The 21,011-nt window shown below is 40.6% G+C and overlaps 1 protein-coding gene across 6 annotated transcripts; it reads left to right on the top strand.

Moving 5' to 3' along the window:
• Positions 1–6,982: 6,982 nt before the first annotated feature.
• Positions 6,983–21,010, top strand: PLIN2 (perilipin 2). 6 transcript variants are annotated; one of them, XM_033003839.2, is made up of 10 exons: positions 7,031–7,096; positions 8,320–8,444; positions 9,301–9,361; positions 9,440–9,635; positions 10,366–10,448; positions 11,005–11,290; positions 11,670–11,854; positions 12,571–12,705; positions 13,412–13,702; positions 20,084–21,010. In XM_033003839.2, the coding sequence occupies exons 2-10, from the start codon at positions 8,440–8,442 to the stop codon at positions 20,216–20,218; spliced, it is 1,377 nt and encodes a 458-aa protein (XP_032859730.1). In that variant the 5' UTR covers positions 7,031–7,096; positions 8,320–8,439; the 3' UTR covers positions 20,219–21,010. The 6 variants fall into 6 exon arrangements, with proteins under 6 accessions (XP_032859732.1, XP_032859735.1, XP_032859730.1 ...); XM_033003840.2 differs by lacking the exon at positions 7,031–7,096 and adding an exon at positions 7,136–7,342; XM_033003841.2 differs by lacking the exon at positions 8,320–8,444 and having other exon boundaries at positions 6,983–7,096; positions 9,301–9,357.
• The last annotated feature ends 1 nt before the right edge of the window (position 21,011 follows it).

Raw genomic sequence — 21,011 nt, 5'->3', positions numbered from 1 at the left:
ACTTTGCCTTATCGGATGACTACTAGACTTGATGGGACCTGATATTATCACCAACCTGGTCCTGACCCTGCTTGGGTAGCCTCTTCAGACAGACCCTGTGGGACTGTACTGTGTCATGGAGGGTGCTGCCTATGCTGGGGTCACCCTTAACTCATGGCTTTTTTTATCTTAAAGAGCAGTCTGACTCCTTTTGATCCCTGCAACTTAAACCCATTGCCTTCAGAGATATCCTAGTTCTGCACCAAAGTAATTCCTACCAATACCAAAATGAAATTCAATAGACCAGCAACCACACTTAATAAATTATTGTTCTGATTTATTAAAATTTCTCAGTGTTGCTTTTAGATAATATAAACTTCACCAACATGAAGGGGCTTGTGCAACTTCTTGAGACAACATGGTTGTGCATGTTATTTGTGTTCCACTATTATACCATTTTTCTGCCACACCACCAGCTGACAATTAAACCACCATACCGAAACAGATTCTTCTTATCTGTCTGTTGTCCAGAATGTACTAATCTTTAATATGAGAACACATCTCTAGCAGAGTAATTGCCAATATTAACTTATTCTTCAACCCCTTATCCTTCCCAAACTCACAGATGTCTATTGAAATGGCAGTGCACTCCTAAAAATAACATCCACATTAGAATGTCTTGAAAACAACCAAGAGTGTTTTTCTGGTTATATTATAAATTCTGACTGAGAAGATCACCTTACGTACAGGCAACTATGGTATTCATGGACATAGCATATAGAGTAAAACAAAGGCATTGTGAAATAAAAATGAATGGAGGTATTGTAGTAGCTTAATGGACTGATAATGTCATCAGCACAATCCATGTAATGTATTGTACCCGGTGTTCCTATGGCATCAGTCAAATGCAAATGGTAACTATTATTCTATGCAGCTTAGTAAATATATCACAATTTTATCATCTAGGAAGGAGTCTGGTTTAGATCTACTGCTATGAACTTTAAAATCCTGACTAAATTCCCTGAAAATTAAATTGTATGAAACTCATCAGCCTAATACTGAAAAGACTGTCTTGAAGGGACTCTTTGTATGCATCATGTTAAGAATTCTTATCTGCCCACTGTTACCACTGATGATAACTATAAACTGCTACAGCACTAACATTTTGTTTTGCCAATTGACGGGGTTAACACAAAGGACACAGACACCAAGCTAAAGAAATGGGCTTATTTTACTTTAGTTTAAAGCAGCAGAAAGAACAAGCAAGGTAATGCACCTAGTCATTACTACATAAAGCTAGCTATAGTGATTAAGAAAGATCCATCACCAATTGCCCTCCTACTTTACCATCACCCTGACCCGTGCATCAGCTGGGGAGCCCTGTCACAGCAAAGGGTCAGAGAGCCTTTCCCGGCAACTGGGAAGTCCTACGCAGGGCGTCCGCTCATAGGTGAGGTCTCCGTCTGTGCTGTGAGAGGGCCTGGCTTTTATACAGTTTAACAAACAAGTCTATACAAAATGCACGGGAGATAGCTGGTAGATTGACATGCCTCACTCTGGCGTGTCTGGATCTGGCCAGGATCCAGGCACATCTGAGGAGTTTCTGTTTTTCTTTACATTTGGGATTTTTAGTTACTTCCTATTGTTTACTTATAGTTCCTAGGGATTGTTCCCAGGGTTGCATTTCACGCTGATAAGATGATGGTTGCTTCATTCTGCTGATAAGATGCTGATTGCTGGTCGGGAATTCACTCAGAAGTCAACTTTGGTTTGAGGCCTATTGTTTGGGCCTTTTTTGTTTCACATTGATGGAAAAGCATTATATTCTTGAATAGGAATAAGCTATAACTTTATATAAATACACAGAAACATTTTTGTGATGACAATTTCTTAAGAAAAGTTCAAAGCAGTTTGAAAATTGACAGCTTGGATTTTTTCAGTTGCACAGATTTAGCAGTACTAACCATAATTCCCTTGCTCTATGCCCTCTTCTAAGCATGTGTGCTGCATGTGAAGGAGGCATGTCCTTGTCAGAAGTGCTTAAGAACAAAGTTCTCCAGCCTTTGGTTGGAACAATCTGTTGCAGCTGTAAATTACTACTTCATATATGCCCCCACAGACACCTCACTTGGTGGCTTATGGTTACATGTCTCTGCTCTCAGTTGCATTAACTATGATATTGCCATAGTTTAAATTCTTGTAATTTGCTGTCTTTTATTTCCTAGCAGTAGTAGATCTATTCCTTAGTTCTAGAATATGGCCTGGATATTTTTGTCCTGTGTTTGTGTTGTATCTACCATAACAAAATCCTCACACCATTTTCTCAGGATCATGTTAACACAAATATAAAACTTGCTGTATTGTTTAATTGATGGTACCTGGATATTTGCCAAATACCTAGGATATTCACTTTTCTTTCTGTTGGTATGACATCATGAAGTAATTTGTCTGGTAAAACAGACTGCCTTATTGATAACTTCAGTCATGTCCTCACCTAGTGTAAACTAGACTACATAAAGCCTGCAAACTACAGGACTGTATGTGGGTTGATGGGAATTATGTATGTCACACGAGACATGAAGGTTCTTTCTGAAGGTGCTGCATGTCACTGTAACAACACATTGCTGCCCAGCTTTCTGAGGACATCTGACAGGGTTAGAGACGACAGTAGCCAAATGAATAAAAATTTCCTGTGCAGTATGTAGATATGTGTAATTGACCCCCTGTCCCTCTCAAGCCAGCATGAGTTGGTCCCTTTCCCTCTTCTTCTGTCTTAACTAAACATGTCACATCTGTTGTGGGGGATGTTCATACTCACTACAAGGGCAATAGTACCTGCCTGCCTATAACTGATTGTACTTTTACTTGCCTTTGGCTTTCTTCAGATGTTCAGTGGAGAACTACCTTTTACTCAATTCCTGTCTTTTGAATCATGTCAACTCAGTTACAGCTGAAGAGGTAAAAGGTAATGATCTTTAGACAGCTAACAAAAGATAAGACACATTGGAAGACAAGTACATTCCAGAGGAAATGGAGCATGTTATAGAGAAAACCTGCAGATCATGCTGATCAGAAACAAAAGGTGGGAGTGCTTTACTTTTGGACAGAGAAGAACAAGGATGCTGTTCTTTGTAAGGACAATTAGTGTGCACTCACAAAAGGAGGATCATTCCTTAGAAATCTGATATCCTTTCCTGGAGAGAGAAAAAACAAGTGAGTCACAGCAAGGAAACTACTGACAGGATTAACCAAGACCAGGAGAAAGTTTTTCATACAGGAACATACAAAAGGCTCTACCCTAAAACCAAGGAGTAAGGTAGACAGACAGCTTAAGTAGACAAGGAATTAGTTACAAGTCCAAAGACAGAATGGTGCAAGGTAGGATTACAAAGCCTAGAAATGGATTACTGTGGGTTTGGAAAAAAAGGGGAAAAGTGAGAGACCTGTGGGAAGATAGCCTTGACAGTTATGTTATTTCACAGGTAACGGTCTCAGAACAGCTTTTCCTTTGTGTACCTGTGGCAAACCTGGCTAACGAGAACTACCGCAGTGCTGGTGCCACTGGTAAGAACTTGAGGCATAGAAGGCATGCCAGTTTTCTTGTGCTTCTAGCTCACTCCAGACGGCCTCAAATTGTTGCTGAGGACAGCTGCCTAAGGCTGTGGCTCAACATGCTTTCCTGACAATTGCAAAGGGCCACCCTTCTGTGCTCTCTGTTCTGCAGGACAAGAGCATGCATAGTTTCTCCTAACACGGTCAATAGTATGTCACCACTTCACTACTTTGAACAGTCATCCTACAGACTGAATAAAGACTCTAATTAGCTATCTTGATGTGGAAGCATGCATACTTTTAAATAAAAGTAGCTTTAATCTGTTGGGAGAGCTCTTCCCCCATTTTTGACTCTCCAGGGTATCCCTTCATCCACCGGCTATGAGGCCAGGTGAAGATCCTTGTATCTGATCTTGACAATACAGTAGTGCTGTAGCTGTCAGTCAGCTCTGGATCAGCATATTAGACTATACCTCTTCCTAAAGGAATAGTATCAGCCCACTCAGGTGCCTACAGACATTACCCCTGCTTTCCCCTTTGGCCTGTCACCTTGTTAGTGAACAGGTGATACCCTGGTCTCATGAGGTTCGTAGCTGAGGTCACAGTACCTGCAACCACCTGGAACTGTCTGTCAGGGCCCTGATGGCACTGACATGGCTTACCAGCCCTGCCCAGCCTCCCCCAGGGCCACCTCCACCCTGCCATGTCAACCTCATGGGCTGTCAGCCGCTGCCTCAGGGATGCCACAGCAAGCCAGTCTCCAGCTCCCCTCAGCCCTGCTGGTCCTGGGACTGATTTCCCAGCTTGGCCTTGGCCCATCCTGGTCCCCACCAGGTTCCCAATCCCCATGGATGGGGCTGCTCCCAGCTGCCCACTGCCTACCGCAGCTGCCCTGCTCCTGGATGGGGCAGTGGGACCCTGGCCCAGCCTTGCTGCTCCCATGGGAAGCCCCCATGGCTCCTGGATGCCAGGAAGCCACCAGACCATGCTGGGTCCTATCACTGTAGCAAGAGTGCAGCTCCTCCTCTTCACTGTACTAAGGTCATAAGAAAAGCTGGAGGACTTGAATTCTATCTATTGCTGCTGTCTCTAGCAGAGATATGTTACAAAGCTTTTGAGGCTGAAACCTGAGATATTCCCTATCGTGGAGGATATTACCATGAGTTTGAAAGAGATGCACCAGAGGATAGATATGTTTATTGTCTGATGCATAATTTCATACCTTTTAATTTTTTTTTCTGAAGTTAAGGATAGGTAGTTTGACTTGTATTCTAAAATGTTAATTAAATGGACTTGGATGGATGGATGGATGTGCTATTGTGTTACTTGGATTGAAAGAATGAAACTTCTTTCATTAGATGCATTATGTGACTTTAAACATCTGCCTTTGCCCCATGGAATTGAAGGCTAGGATATACTATTATTGCCTTCTTTTAGCAATGGCTGCTGTGACATGCTTTTGTGTTATCTGTTATTACTGCTTTACTTGACGCAGTCCTGCCTTCCCCTTCTTCAGTCTTGACTGTGACCACACCTCCCTCTGTTTTAAGATATTTAAGGAATTTGGTCCATCCAAGAGGTAACACCTCCCTTGTTACCAAGACAAGGTTATCAGGAGGCAAGTTCCCAGTTCTTCAGAATTTTGGGTAAGCCCCTCTGAGCTAATGCAACAGAGAAGGGCACCTAGTTGTGAAGAAAAACATGTTCCAAACCTGAATTCTTAGCCTGCCAAGGACTGTTCAAGGGTTGATACTCTCTCTAATTATTGCATTCTGGCAGAGAGTGTCTCTGGGCTGTGTGAGTCACAGATGTTCCTGTACTACAAATAATGGTGATACATATTAACTAAAATCCCTGGAATACTCTGGAATTCCCAGTACAGACACTCCTGACAAAAGGGATTAATTAATTTTGTGGTTGTTATGCATGCAGTGCATTGAATGTTTTACACCTGAGAAGACACATGACTGTGAAAAGGAACAAATTGAGGTCTCAGATAACAACAATGTAAGGAAAACAGTGGAGTACCTGTAAAGTGTTTGGTATGCATCCTAATAGAAGCATAATAAAGCAGTTCAGAGAACAGAAAATTCCTGGGTTTAAGTCCAGAATAGTCTTCTCTCTGTTCTGCTCTAGAAGAACAGAGAAACGATTTCTTAGCACAAGCAAACTGAAAAAAAACATTTTGGGAGAGGTCTTCTTGAAATGGGCTTGTATATTTTGCTACCAAGGCTTTGCAAGAAGTCTTATCTTCCTTATAGGTAGACCTCAGACTCTTCTTAGTGGTCAGTCCAAGGAGGAAAGGTGTCTTCTTTGACTGTCCTGGGCAGATAATGATATATCTTACTGTACTGTTCTGTATTGGTTGAATTTGTTGTCCTGTCACATTGCTGAACAGAAAAAGAGGTCTATTTGTTTTAAGCAGTATAAGTTCTAGAAACTGTATGGTCAACATTTCATTAGGGAGCAGAAACAGCATAAAGGAACCTTTGTACTCTGTGGCTTAGAGATAAGGTGGCTTGTTGTCAATTTTAACCATTAAAAAAAGTAAAGTTTTCTGTGAAGGAAGTTAAAATTTTCTTTAGGAAAAATACTTGTGCAAATATAACTGGCCCAAGTAGAATTTGTTTGTATGTGTCTGTAGCACGTGATTACCTTTTCAGGCTTAAATCTTTCTTGTCAGGCACTACAAGCAGCTGAATACTACTTTAAGTATGTATTTGGACCCTTGCCCACAATTATTTTTCCCCTGCTGGTTTGATATCCTTAACTGTGACGTGCATCTCATTTGTTTATAGGTTAAAAGTGAAGTGCATCTTTGGAGTTATGAAAGTTACAGCATACCAAATGCATATTTAAATCAGCCGAGCTGATTATCTGTGAACATGCAGATCTGCATCCATAGTGCTGGAAAAGAAGCTGAAGGCTCATCTGCCTTTCTGAGATGGAAGCTCACTTAGGAACTGGCAGCTGCATGGCCTCACAGTCTGCCGGCCCCAGCTTCAGTTCATGGGGTGTTCCAGCCCCAGGTGGAGCAAGTCCTGGTTAAGGGGTGCTGGGTGAAGGAAGAAGGTGATTAATTTACCTCCAACACTGCCAAATCTCTTGCCTCGTTTTTTTCCCCAAATAGAGGAGCTGAAAGATTTGCATGAGAGAAGAGAGAGCTTTCTGTTTGTAAGCTGCCTGTTCCTGGCTAGGCCGCTTCTGGGCTTACGTACCTCGTCTGAAAGCCTGGATCCACCACGCCTTGTGGACCTGGCCTTTGTATTAAAATACTGAGAGCTAGTCTTCTGAAAGATCTGCTGAACAAGAGCTTCCTTTACCAGGATTTCTTTTTTTCGGATGAGACTCTACCCCTCTCACGCACGCCCCCGACCAGCACAAGTGGAACGCGACCTGCTGTGCCCCGCTGCAGTGACTCGCCCCGCTCTCGCGAGAGCAGCGGGCGGCGCTCAGCCGGCGGCGGCCGCTCCCCATAAATAGCGGGGCGAGGCCGGGCTGGCTTAGGCGGCGGCGGTCGTGCTTCGGGCGGTGGCGGCTCTTCTCTCTCCTCTCCCCACCCCGGGTGAGTACGGCTGCCAGCCAGCCCGCTGCCTGGCTCTCATCGGCTGCGGGGGCGACTCCGCAATATGGTGGAGCGGGCCGAGGCTCCGGCTCGCCGCGGGGCCGCCCGCGCTGCCTTCGACATCGGCCCCGCGGCTCCAACTCCCGGTGTATTTCGGTAGGGTGCTTAAGGCACTCCCGGAACCAGGAAGTCCCGATATACTGATCGCCCCGGGGAGGGTCACTGGACTGCCCCATCCCTGAAGAGGTCTGTGGTTGCACCTGGGAACAGGAGCGTCTTCCTCCCTTGGGCACCGCGGTTAGCCGGGACAAGCTCCGTGACTCCTTTGCATGGCTTATTGTGCCCCTTTCTGGTCTTTAACTTATTTCCATAGCGAGGCGGGGGGGAGTCGAAATTAAATTTGTGACTTAGTTTACTCACTTTCCTGTTCAGGACCTTTTGCTGTCTTTAAAAGACACTTTTGTACCACGAGCTTTGATTCAAGCATTTCACTTGCCTCCTCCAGGTGAAGTGGAACTGACTTTTGCCAGAGCTGAAACTATTTAAGGGCTCTCTGAAACTGTGCAAGATCCCAGTTATCTTCCCTGTCTGTAAGAGCAGGAATAACATCACAGACTAACTCTTCTATTTTAGTGACTAAAGTTAAAATCCATGCAGTGTGTGGCTGGATCTTTTGGGTTACATTACAAATACTGAATAAAGCTTAAAATAAGGGCCCTTCTTCCTTCAGAGGCCAGATTCTGTGCTGTTGGCCTCCTCTTTTTCTAGAGCATGCTTTGCACTTCAGAGTGAAATTCAGTTGTACTCTATTCTGACTTACAACACTACGTGAGAAACCTAACATGTTTCTAGGGGTTTTTCACTACTTGATGGAAGGAAAACTTCTCTTACTGCTGTAACCCTTGTTGGTTACCTGCTTATATGTTCTATGTACAGTCATTAGTCTCATTACAGGCATTACCTTATGGCATGTGTGTGTTAGTATGTGCAAATATGCCTGTAAAATGTTAGCAACATGCCTTTGTCCTTGTTCCCCATTATGTAATGGGAAAGTTTTACTTGACCCCAGGCAGAAGGTTAACACGCTCCTTTTGGTATCATCATATGTATGAGAAAGAAAACTGCTGTTGGTTCTTTGACAAACCTAGAAGAAAGCCTTGAAAACCACTGTCATTTCAAGGACTGGTTTGTAGCTTGCCTTTCTGCTGCCTTCATCTATGCAGGTTCTTCTGGAACTTCAGTGTCCTGAAACCATCAATGTGAAAAGTGCTTCTTGCAGATTTGGTTCAGCTTACATGCGTGCATAGGCTGGCAGTGCGAGTGTGCTTCTGTGTCTTCTCCTTATGTGGTACTGCAATACCCCTCTCCTTTTATAGGGTTCATATGGGCAGGGTTGTTAGTATTTTCTCCATGGGAATACATGTTGGAAAATAGAGTAGCGTAGGTTTGTTGAATGACTGCTGTCTGCAGCCTGTTTCAGTGAGGGATGGGAAATAAGTCTAAATTAGCAGAAAGGAGAGTTTTCTGCAGTGGGAAAGTTCTACACTCTGTGTCTTACAGGAATGCTAACTTTTGAGCAGGGGGAGCCCATCTTGGGTATTAGGCACGGCACTAGAAATAACGAACTTCATGAGTTCACTGGAATGACTTCTGAGAATTGAGCTGAGGTTACTGGAAATGAGTACTTCAGTCTTCTATGTGTTTTCAAGATTTGGACAGCAATGATGACTCATTTTTCAAACTTGACTCCCTTGTGCTAACCAAAGATCTAATCTGATTAAAGATATTGGTGGTGGATTCTTCACCTAATTTACACATCCTAAACTAGAGCTTTAGTGACGTGATGGCTGGTGTTTCTTTGTCCTGGCTCGACAGATAACCCTAAGTGTGTTTTTCTTGTGGAAAAACGAATTAATCCACCAGTCAGTAGTGCTTTGGGAATTCTGCAATGAACTGCTGTACATCAAAGCCTATCTATTGTATGTGCCATACTTTCGTTGCCTAAACCAAAGCAAGCAATTAGGATACAAAGTTTTGGATTTCTAAATTTTTAGAATAAAATGTAGTTCCAGTATGCAAGAATGTGAACATCCTAATCCCCTTGACCAATAAGGTTGATTACAAAAGGGTTGTTGGTTTCAAAGTCTGGTGATTAGACGAAGTGGATATGAGGATGCTGTAACTTAAATATGCTTCTTTCCCAGGCTGTGTGAGGTTCAAGACCTGGAAAAATGGCATTGGCAGCAATTGATCCACAACAAGTATGTATGTATGAGTTAGCCCCATAATTTATATCTAGTTCAGAAAAATAAGAGTCAACTGATTCCTTTCTCTTTTAAACAGAATATTGTATCGAGGGTTGCCAACCTTCCCTTGGTGAGCTCCACCTATGATATGGTGTCCACAGCTTACATCACCACAAAGGATACCCATCCTTATCTGAAGTCAGTATGTGAGATAGCGGAGAAAGGAGTGAAGACGATTACTTCAGTAGCCATGACAAGTGCAATGCCTATTATCCAGAAGCTGGAACCACAAAGTAAGGCAAAGATGGAATTGTTGATAACTTAATTCAGCTGAGCACTTTATACATCCAGATGCACTTACAGTTTAGCATGGTTGTGTTGGTATGGAATGCTGTTTCAGGTAGCTGACAGAATCTGTTGCTTGGCTTGAGTAACTGATTACAGATGGGTATGATTTAGAAACAAAAAAGTCAAAGCAGTTTCCAGCTTTCATAATACTAAATTGACTCAATATGCAAGGTGGTTATGTATTCTCTTGCTCAACACCTTCCTTACCTTTCACCTGGTTTCAACAGCTACTTTTGTACTTTCTCTCATGGAGAACAACTTGTGATACACTTGCCAAATTTAACTAGAAGGCTGTTGTAACCAGGAGCCTGGTTTCACAAAGTGGCAGAAGGCCAGGTTGTTCAGTTTCTTCTAACAGTTGCTAGTAAAGTATCAAATGGATTTTTTTCTGCCTGCAAGTGCACTTTTTTCCTGGCACTGTAAACCTGCCTTGTTCTTGGGCTTTTCAAATCTCATGAAAAAGGGAGGAAACCCCTTTGTTGCATGAGCTCTGTTCCAAGAATAATTCTCTACTGGAGATACTTATACTAAGGCAAAAACCAAACCAAAACAAAAAACCTCCCCCCCAAAAAAACAACCAACCAACCAAAAAAAACCAACCCCAAAAACATCAACAACAACAATCAAAAAACCCCAAACCATTAAAACCAACTATTGTAATTTCTTTTTTTATAGTTGTAGTTGCCAACAGCTATGCATGTATAGGTCTAGACAAAATTGAAGAGAGACTGCCTATATTGAATCAGCCGACTGACAAGGTAAGTTCTTTTCATGTACATATGCTAAGTGCAAGCACTATATGCCTTTCCTCTTTTTTATTATCACTAAACATACAGGGAGACAGATTTCAATAAGCCACACCTGAAGCACAGCTTAGAAGCAATGAGGAAGTGAAATGAGTTTCCATAGAACTGCTTGTTCCTTTGGGAGGCCATTAAGCCTCTGGTTTTGTGGGTTTTTTTGTGTGTTTGGGTTTTTTTTTTTCTTTGGTTTGGTTTGTTTTAGTTTTATTTTGCCCACCATTTGACACATCTATCTATAGCTGCTGTTCACTGGTGGGAATTTTTTTTTTAAATGTTAGTCCCTGTCTCTTTCCTGCTCAGTGTGAAACAAATAGTGCCTGAATTCCGTTTGCTGAAATGTTTTGAGCTGAAGGCTGTGTGACAGTCATTTTGTTTTGTCTTGTACATATGTTTTCAAGGCATAATTTCTCCTAGATAGCCAATACTTGTACAAGATTTAGCATAAATTTATATTTCCTGGATTACGTAGCTCTCACTAGAAAATAGTGAATCAACCTGTTTCCTATGGCAGGTTGTCACCAATGCCAAGGATGTAGTTGTTGGAGCCAGAAAAGCTGTAACAACCGCTGTGACTGGTGCCAAGGAAACTGTTGCTTACACGATCACTGGAGTTGTGGGCAAGACTAAAGAAGCAATGCAAGACAGTGTAGAAATGACCAAGTCAGTTGTCAGTGGCAGTATTAACACTGTCCTGGGAAGTCGTATGGTGCAAATGGTGAGCAGTGGAGTGGACAGTGCTCTTACTAAATCAGAGATACTTGTAGATCAATATCTTCCACTTACAGAAGCGGAACTAGGTAAGACCAATTCAAGGTTTGACTTTGTTGGAATGCTTGTATTGGAGAAAAGCAAGCAATCATCCATTTATTACTTAACAGTGGGGAGAGGGCGTGTGTTTCCCAAACTGCCTTTTGCCTTGATTGTTGTAATAGCATCTTCACAGGGAAGCAAAATCAAAATAGATTTCCATGTGTCATGCTACATCCCACTCACTCAAACCCAGAGCTCACCACTCACTCAAACCCAGGATACCATGTATGGTGGTCTAGCAACCTACCCTTGTGCTAAAGGGCTACTGAACAAGTCCAGTATTCAGCCATTATTAAGCAAATAAAATTGCCTCAGACCTCTAAGTTTTCTTCCAGTGGTAAATTTGCTTCCTTTCTACATATCTAGAGAAAGAAGCTACAAAAGTTGAAGGTTTTGAAGTGGGAGTTCAAAAGTCAAGCTACTACATTAGATTAGGATCCCTGTCTTCGAAGTTCCGCACACGTGCCTACCAACAAGCCTTAAATAAAGTTAGAGATGCTAAACAGAAAAGCCAGGAGACAATCTCTCAGCTCCACCACACTGTTAGTCTGGTAAGTTTAAGCTTTGACTTGAATAAAATATAGTTTTAGAGTTCAGAAAACAGCCAAAAGAGGCATAGGAAAACTGGAACTGCTCTCTCAGACTAAATGCATTTTCTAAATATAAAGCATTTTCCATTCGGAGCTTTTCACCACCATTCAAGAGAGGTCTTAAATCAGTCTGAGCTACAAACTAACCAGCAGTCACCTGTAATTTGAAGCACTGCAGGCATAGAAGCAACATGTTTAAAATTATATTCCTGATTTAGAATGTTTGGTTTGACACAGACTTCATTCAGTGTAGAAAGTGTCTTGCAATTTAGAAACCCTTCAACCCTTTAAGTACTTTTTGTTAATAACATTGGGTTCTTTATGGACTTGCTCTTCTTGCTGTGGGTATCTCTGAGCATTCCTGGGTACTTCAGTAGTCTTATCCTAATAACATGCCTTTTATGTATAGGACAGACTGTGCATAAAGAGTCATGGCCTTTAATATACTTTAAAATCCTTGTGTAGGATGCTAGTGGGGGAGGGGGATATAGTGTATCCCAACTACACAGCACCTCAAAATTTTTTCCAGTTTTCTCTTCTTTGAAGAGAAAGAACACAATCTTATATTCCCCCGAAGTCTTTCATACTGAACTTTTAAAGTACTTAAAAAGGAGGCTACAAAGCAGGTAAGGTAGGGTAGCCCTAATGGAACTGTTTGTTATTTGGCTATATTTCAGATTCAGCATGCTAGAAAGAACATGAATAGTGCCAATCGGAAACTTCTTGATGCTCAGAAAAAGCTTTATCAATCCTGGGTAGAATGGAAGAAAAATACAGGCCAAAATGATGGTGATGAACCACATAGCACTGAGGTAAATAGGTGTAAATGTAAACCAGGAATAAATGAATTGTATACTGTCAAGGTAATGGCAAACTAACAGTCCACAAAGCGCACAGCATCTTAACAGTACAGAATCTTATGTGCAAATGTGGAATCTGAATGCTGAAGTTCAGGGCAGCTGATTAGTGACTACTATGAAAAGTAGGAGGCACCCAAACTCTTAAATGAGCTTACTTCCTGGAAATGCTCTGGGGTTCATTCTCCTTTCAAGAGAATGCTCATCCTGTTTAGCCTGTGAACCTGTGTTGGGATCTCTGCGTGTAGATCAGCTAGGACTCACTTATCTGATATGGCCAGACCAGAAATAACAATTTGTCAGCATAAAGCAGTCTTAGGCACAGACTCACTGAATCTTATACATAGCTTTAAACAGTGGTTCATTAATTAGAATGTACTTATCTACTGTGACTTGTTATGCAGGGTTGAAACGAGAGCTTGCTTATCTGTTGCTGGATAGATGCTACTGGTGTTTCTGTTCTGCAAAGTACTTGAGCACTGAAGAAATAGCAAGTACTTTCAAGTCTCTGACTCTTCAGACGTAGGACCTATTTTATTATCTGCTATAGCTTTATTTTACTTACATCCCCTTTATTTTGCTTCTTTATGTATCTTGAGCAACATAAAGCTGCTACAGTCTTGAAAAGATACTAATATGCTGTTATGCTTTTTGTTTCCAGCACATTGAGTCAAGAACTCTAGCTATTGCATGGAGTCTCACTCAGCAGCTTCAGACCACCTGCCTCACACTGGTCTCAAGCCTACAGGGGCTGCCACAGAATGTGCAGGGTCAGGTTTACAGTGTTGGGTCAATGGCAGGTGAAGTCTGCCAGAGCTTTTGGGCAGCATCCTCCTTCCAAGAGTTATCAGACAGCTTTCTTGCCACTAGCAAAGGACAGCTGAAGAAAATAAAGGAGTCTCTGGATGATGTGATGGATTATCTTGTTAACAACACGCCGCTCAACTGGCTGGTAGGTCCCTTTTACCCACAGCTACCTAGCATTCAGCATGCTGAGAGCAAAGGTGAAGGGGAGGAAAAGTCCAGCCAGAAAGACAAACAGCCTGAACACACTGCTGAATAAACTGCATGGCATGAATGTACTCTGCTGACTGACCAAACAAGTGGCATTAGCTAGTGTAACTGTTAAAAAAGCTGTGGAGAAAAATCCATAAACACAGGAGTGGGGGAATGATACAGAGAAAGGATGCCCTCACCCATAGGCTGTATTGTTCTGTGTACTTAAGCCACTCTAAAAATTCAAACTGTCTTGAGTGCCTACACATTGGCAGCTTACAGTTGTCAAGATGCCTTGTTTGTCTGTCAAGTTAAGAAACCTCACCAAGCTTATTAATGGTATACATTAGTCTAAATGAAACATGCCATAGCAAAAAGCATTTGATTTGTTGCTTAATCTGTACCAGAATGATGTAAAAACATTACATACTATGAAGCGCATACAAAAGCCCTGCAGTCTAGCTAGATGTGCTTAAATTCCATGTTTGCTGCAGATCACAAATTTGATTATTATAGATCTGACTGTCTCAAATCTCACTGCTATACAATTCATGACAGAAGTTCTGTGAGTGCAGAATTCCATTTAAATACTGTCACAATGTTAACCATGTAAACTTAAATATTGTATAACACAGTAACGTGACCACAGATTCATATATCAGGCTGAAAGGGAGAACTGCCTAAAACTAAGCCATATGATTGAGAGCATCAACCAGGCGCTCCTTGAACTCTGACAGGCTTGGTGCTGTGACCACTTCCCTAGAGAGCCTGTTTCAGTGACTGACCAAATCATTACTAATACGTTTTAACATGCAGTATAAATACAAGATTCATGCTGTTTGTACCCAGGTGCTTGCTGTTGTGTGGGTTGTTGTGGTTTTTTTGTAGCCATCTTTTTGTAATTCATTTTGTATGTTAGTAATAAATGCTTCATTAGTCAAAGTATGTCTCCATTTCAGTGGTGTTTAAAACAAATGTAGTTTGCTGTTCTGTGACTTCTTCAAACTGGGTCCAGCAGAAAGCAAGCTTGAAATGCAAATGAAGTAGTCACGTATTAAAAAAATGCATTTGTGTGTATGTATAGATAGGTAAGCTATAGCTGCAGCATTTCTTTCTTCCCTTTGAGTTTCTGTGCATTCTTCCATTCAGTTTTAGCTTTACTGCTGCTTTTTTGGTGCTTGCTGCTGCATACCTTTAATGATGACCTAAGCTCTGAGATGATGGATGTTCTAATACTGAAGAGGAGGGTATGAACAAAAAACCCTGTCCTGTCTTTGCAGTAGGTGTTCTGTGTTCATGAAGTTGTCAGCTACCTGCTTTGGCTGCCGGCTCCCTATAAACAGTATATACTTAGCTGCAAACACCAGTTTTAACCTGTTTATTTACCCTCTTTTGAACTTGAGTGACTAATGTACATTAACACTCAGCTATGTGGGTGGAATTGTTCCTTAATAAATCCTATGAACCCCTTCCCTGGGAGAGAATTACAATTGCTAAGAAATAGGCTTTCTTGGTCTAGGGCTGGCCAGGTAAGTTGTGTCTGTGTTCTCAACACATGCCCTGTGCAACATTGAGTTGCAATCATTTTGTGTAGCAATGCTGGCCACCAGTTTCAAAGAGGTCACCAAATAGTGTGAAGCACAATGGAGTTCAAAGGAAGCTTGTTACCTAGTGACATGTTGCTACATGGAATAATACCTCTACCTGGTACAATGTGGGCACTGAAGCAAATTGGGTGTAGTCTAGCCCTCTTCTAATATGAGAGAGCTTGCATAGCTGTTAAGTCAGGGTTGGCCTAGAACTGTAGGAAGACTGTTTTAAGCACTCTATTAAACAAAATTGTAACAAGATTACAGATAAAGAATCTGTAACTTCCAGCTTTAAATGCAAAAAAAGCAAGTAAGAGGGCTGTCTAATGTGAAATTAACATGAGATGGTGAGAGATTCCTTTCTACCTAGGGCCTGAGTTAAGACTTCTGGAATTCATTCAGCAATTAATACTGTTTACTTTGAGTACTGAATGAGTCTAGCCAAAGAATATCCTTTTTTATCTCCATTTGTAACAATTTGTAGATTGCATCTACTGTTGGATGGGTGCTCAGGAACAGAATGGGACTAATCAGGTCTGGGAGCACCCGTTCTTATATGCATTTTAAAATCTGAAGGCTGTAGCTCTTCATTCTGAAGTGGTCAATCAAATAAAATATTCAAACTTCACTGTCTTTTGAAGACTGAGAAATAAACAGCACTGCCTAGTATTAATGCAAGGGCGATACATCTTTCTATTCAGCCTTAAGTTGTATGACTGTTTCATACTCTTTTAGATGGCTGTCTAGCTTTACTAAACATAAAACATTATCAGCCTAGACCTTCAAATCATTTCTCCCTTACCATGCACTGTTGGGTGGTTTCTGTGTAAAAGTTGCTCTAACTGTTGACTACACCTGATTGCTGCAAACAGAGGAATGCCTGGTTAAATGCTTACCTAGTGGTTGGGCTAATAGCTTGTTATATTAAAATGCTGTATGCAGGTTCCTGTGTCATGCTATTGTGGTGTGTGGTTTTGTTGGATCCTGCCATCCCAAAAAGTGTAAGTTTCTGTCCACCCACCCAATAGAATTAAGAACCCTTCCTTGGAGGTAAAGAGGGATGAATAAAAGCAAATCGGTATGCTTCTGGTTTGCTGTATTGAATAAAAGTCTCTGGATTTAAATTATTAGATCCTCCTAACAAGAACAGCACTGAATGTTTAAAGTGAATTGCAACTGTAGCTTGCATGGGTATCTTTTTGCTGGTAATTCAGTACAGCATATGCACAGACTAATCACAAGTCTACAGACAAAATTTGGTATTTTTCTCTAGGACAGCTAGAGATCGTGACTATTAATAAAATGCCTGCTCGAGGCAAGAATGATGTGGACACCTTCCGAAACCATCTTTGTGGTGGTTTTTTTTTGTTGTTGTTGTTGTTTTTTTTTTTATTTTATTTTTTTTCCACAGTGGACTGAAGCTGAAGTGCATGCTAATAACTGCTGAAAACTCTAATACAGGAGGAAAACCTAAGATATTAATGGAGCAGAACCTGCTCATAAATTTTTCATGCCATCTTACATGTTTCTCTGTAATTGTATGCATCACACAGCTCAGCTACACTGCACAGAAACTTGCTTGCTCCTGGTCCAAAAACACTTTTGAAGATATAGCTTGGGCTAGAAAGCTGTGAATTCTCTCTAGAACCTTAATAAAAAGATAAGACTGAATATGTTGAAAATCATAGGAAATAGTTGATCCTATTTGCAGCAAGGCAGATAAACTAGATGAAATAGAAGTGAGTGTCAAAGGCTGCTAGTCACACAAAAACTGGGATGGTAAGGATTAGAATATGAACAAAGTAATTATCACTGGTAAGGTTATTTAGAATTTGGAAAATGATTGTTTCACTTCAAGAGATCATTTAAAAATTATTCATCCCAGTTGAAACTTCCCCAGTCTCATTTAGTGAATAATTATTATTCACTTGTTGCTGATAATTCTTTGCTACAACCTTTAAATATAAGCATTCATAAATAGCTTCGTATGGTATGAAAGTTTTGCAATCATCGTATTCATAGCAGCATACACATTGGTCAAATCCAAATTACAAGGTTTGTGTAAGGACTGGAGTTGCATGAGGATTGGTAGTTTGCCTCAAACTAAAGAAAGGTGGAAAGCTTTTGAAATTTCTCCCTTTTCTCTTAAGATTACTTTTTTGCAATAATATTTTCCAAACTGTAGCTCACAGTAATTCCATATAGCATGTAAAATAGGTGAAAGAATTTGGAAACAACTGATTATTTTTCTTTAAAAACAAACAACAAAAACCACAAAAAACCCCACCCAAAAACTTACCTAGGCCACTAATTAAAAAGAGAAAACAGAACCTAACTTATTTTTAAAGCATGATCTGTTTGTCATTTGGATGACCAGAAAGTCTTACATGCAACAACTTACTAGCGATATTGTGCACAGTGTTTTGTTAGACATATTTCTTTTCATATTATGATGGAAATCTTACTTCTTTTGGATGATACAATCTCTGATGACTAAAAATAAGTGCTTGCTCTGAAAGTGCAGAAAACAAGAACTATCTCTCAAATTGCTAATGGCTCGGTTCTGAAAGTATATTAAGCAAGAAAATAATGGATTAATTTCAAGTTAAGTTAGTACTGACATTAACATTTGTATGTGAAGACAGCAAAACACTGAAGTAGGTTTTCCACTGTTCCGTGCAAGGATTTCGCGAGTCTTGCACTGTTCTGTATAAATGACCTAATCATCTTACAGAGAAATGGCACGAAGAAGAGTCATATCTGCCCTTACTGTTTGTTGCAAGAACTTACTGCTTTGATTCAACTTCCTATCAACTGTGAAGAGTGATGCGGAAGTGAAGTTGCTTTACCTAAGCAAGCCCATACCAAGGGCTTTGCATTGTTTTAGTTAGCCTGGTGCAGATGTTAGAATATGCAATTCTAATACAATTTAGGATGTTCAAAACTGAGATAAATCATACAGACATCAACCCTGTTTTAGTCTAATGTTGACAGATATGCTCTGATTGGAAATTCTCTAATGGCTATGAATATATTACTAATATGTTAAAGGAGTTAGCTGCTTATAATGTGTGTATTAAGGGGATGGAGAAAGCACAAACTTAAACTTGAGTGATTATCCTGTTGTCAGTAAGAACAACATGGATATAAGTAATGAAAGTGTCTTAAACCTAGGATATAGTGAAAATTATCGCTGGCTAGACACAGTTACTGAACATGGTCATTTAAATACAGAATAAAACAACTTGTTTAAACCATCTGTTTGGGCACATTTTAAAATGAGTTTGGCCTTAGTCTTGTTAAGATATCCCCATTTGTACTGCATTATGAAATACAGGGTCATGTGTTGATAATGGGAAAACTTGCTGATTTCTCTAAGTGCAGGAAATAGAGTTTTAGGCGAACTGACATAAGCAGAAAACTATAAGATAATTCTTGTTGGTAGAAAGGTGTGTTTCCCCCATTCCTAGTACCCCTTGATTTTTTAGGAGACAAATTTTACTGATCTCATTTTGATTAAGCTTAGGTTCTCAGTGGTCTATTCATTGTATTTACACTAGTGCCTGTTAAGTGACATGCTGCTTAAAATATTCTGAAGCTCAGTTTTAATTCATATTTTGATTAATATTTCTAAGTCCCTGGTTCCCTGTGGCTATGTACTCTCTAAGGGACTAAGTGATTCACATTCAGTACTTCAGTGCTATCTACAACCTGTTAGCTGAAACAGTAAACCCTTTATCCTTTGATGTGTTCTGTTTTCCTGATGCTTCTTCATAGCAGACAAAGCATAGATTTGTCTTGCATACTATCATAAAAGTAAGTCATAAGCAAGGTGTTTTGTAGTCAGGGAGTGCGTTAAAACTGCTTCTTCAGTCAGCACTGAGCTTAAGTTGCACAAATGCCTAGAAGCCTCTTCAGGTTGCTGCTTCTTTGTACTTAGAGAACCAAAGTCCTATTAATAAGCAGCCTGTGCCTGACTCCAACTATGTCACATCACCTACATTAAAGCTAACCATGAATCAAACTGTAGATATAAGTATTTTTCACTTGTGGCAAAAAATCTTTCAGTTATGAGTAAATTGCTTAATTATATCCCAATTTGCAGAAGTGCCTAAGTAATCTAAGTCCTACAAAAGGGACTTAGGGTTGGGACTTAAGCTCCACAGTGTCTTAGCCAACATTTTTAGAAGTGCATAACATCCCTGTATCCACTGATGTCTCTGGCAGTTCTTGAAACCTGGTTCTGCTTAACAGTACAGAATACTATACATGCAGTTAAGAGGCTAGTGTAGGATTGTAGTTCCAGATATTTGTTTTGTCAGAAAAGGTTTGATGTGGCAGGCAGGCAGGCAGAACAATGCAGAGCAATCGGTATCAGGTTCTTCAGGGCAGGCTCCTTTGTATAGCCCATTGCTCCCAAGGAAAGAAGAAAGGCAAAATAAGTTTAAAAACTTTCTTAATTTTCCAGTCACTGGTTTCACTAAACACGCTTCACTAAGTTCAGCTCTTTTCAATCTCTGCTATAAAACCCTGTCTTCTAAGCAATTGATCTACATTTTGCATAGTATTTGGTTTGTCTTAATGTTCTCTGTTTCATATGTGATTGAGCATATTTCACTCTGTATTCGGTATTTTGGCTCTGATTTCTAGAGACATTGAGCATCTTTGTCACCTGGCTTCAGTGAGGAGTATTGCAGAAATTTATTTTGTTTTACTTTTAAATTGATTGAAATTTCATTCCTACACAGGTTCCAGATTTCACTATTACAGACCTCTCTTCAGAGTCAGATGATATCCCAGACATTTTGGATTTGGATGAAGATGATCAACAAGACTTTTCACGCACAAATGGCCCTTACACTACAGGGCAAAGAGCTGACTAAAGAGAAGCATAAAAATGTCTTTTTGATACAATGTACTTCTGCCATGCTTAACTTAGATTTCTTCTTTTAAAAGATGAACCTGCATAGTTTAGGGATTGTAGGGAATTTTTTTTTTTTAATCATTACTGTTTCACTTAGCTGCATCGAAATTCTGTTTTTTTTTGTACCTAAGGAATACATACTACATTAATTCATTAGCATGGATGTCAAGCCCCTATTCTACATGCCAGGTATAGCCTAACCAGTGTATCCAACTGATAACAGTCTTTGTTAATGGTTTGCTCTCTTGCTGGCAGCAGCCATGAGAAAACTGCACTGCTTTGCATAAAGGGCTGCAGACAAAAGGCTGAGGATTTGCCTACAGAATTTCCCCTTTCAGTGTACATGAAAAGCGCCTCTGCATATACCTCTTTGCTGCTCAGCTTCTTTTTGTTGGGCTCTGCACCTACAGAGCTTAAATTAGAGATTCCCTTTGGCAGAATGCTTTATGCACAAGGACTCCCTTTCTCTCTACATGCCTTCTGTGTGCAAAGATTTTGGCCATCCTGATGATTGGGGGTTCTGAGACTAGAAGAAGGTAGATGCTTAAAAAGGAAAGTTTTCCAGGAATAGGGATGATGGTTACAAAAGAAAGGGAAAAATACTGTAAAAAGCAAGGAAAAACGGAGGGCAACAGATGTGGGACAAAAGAAACCTGAAGAAAAAAAGATGGGGAGGTGGGCAGAATTGGAGGTAGGGATACTTCTGGTGACAGTGACGGTATTTTTATGTTTAAATAAAATCTCAACCCAAT

This window comes from Tyto alba, unplaced genomic scaffold (assembly GCF_018691265.1).
Source record: "Tyto alba isolate M040663 unplaced genomic scaffold, T.alba_DEE_v4.0 Super-Scaffold_42, whole genome shotgun sequence".
NCBI lineage: Eukaryota > Metazoa > Chordata > Aves > Strigiformes > Tytonidae > Tyto > Tyto alba.
This window is presented reverse-complemented; position numbering and strand designations above follow the sequence as displayed.

Coding starts and splice junctions, on each gene's coding strand:
- PLIN2 (XM_033003839.2), top strand. Junction 11,291..11,669: donor ACTTACAGAAGCGGAACTAG/GTAAGACCAATT, acceptor CTACATATCTAG/AGAAAGAAGCTACAAAAGTT. Junction 13,703..20,083: donor ACACGCCGCTCAACTGGCTG/GTAGGTCCCTTT, acceptor ATTCCTACACAG/GTTCCAGATTTCACTATTAC.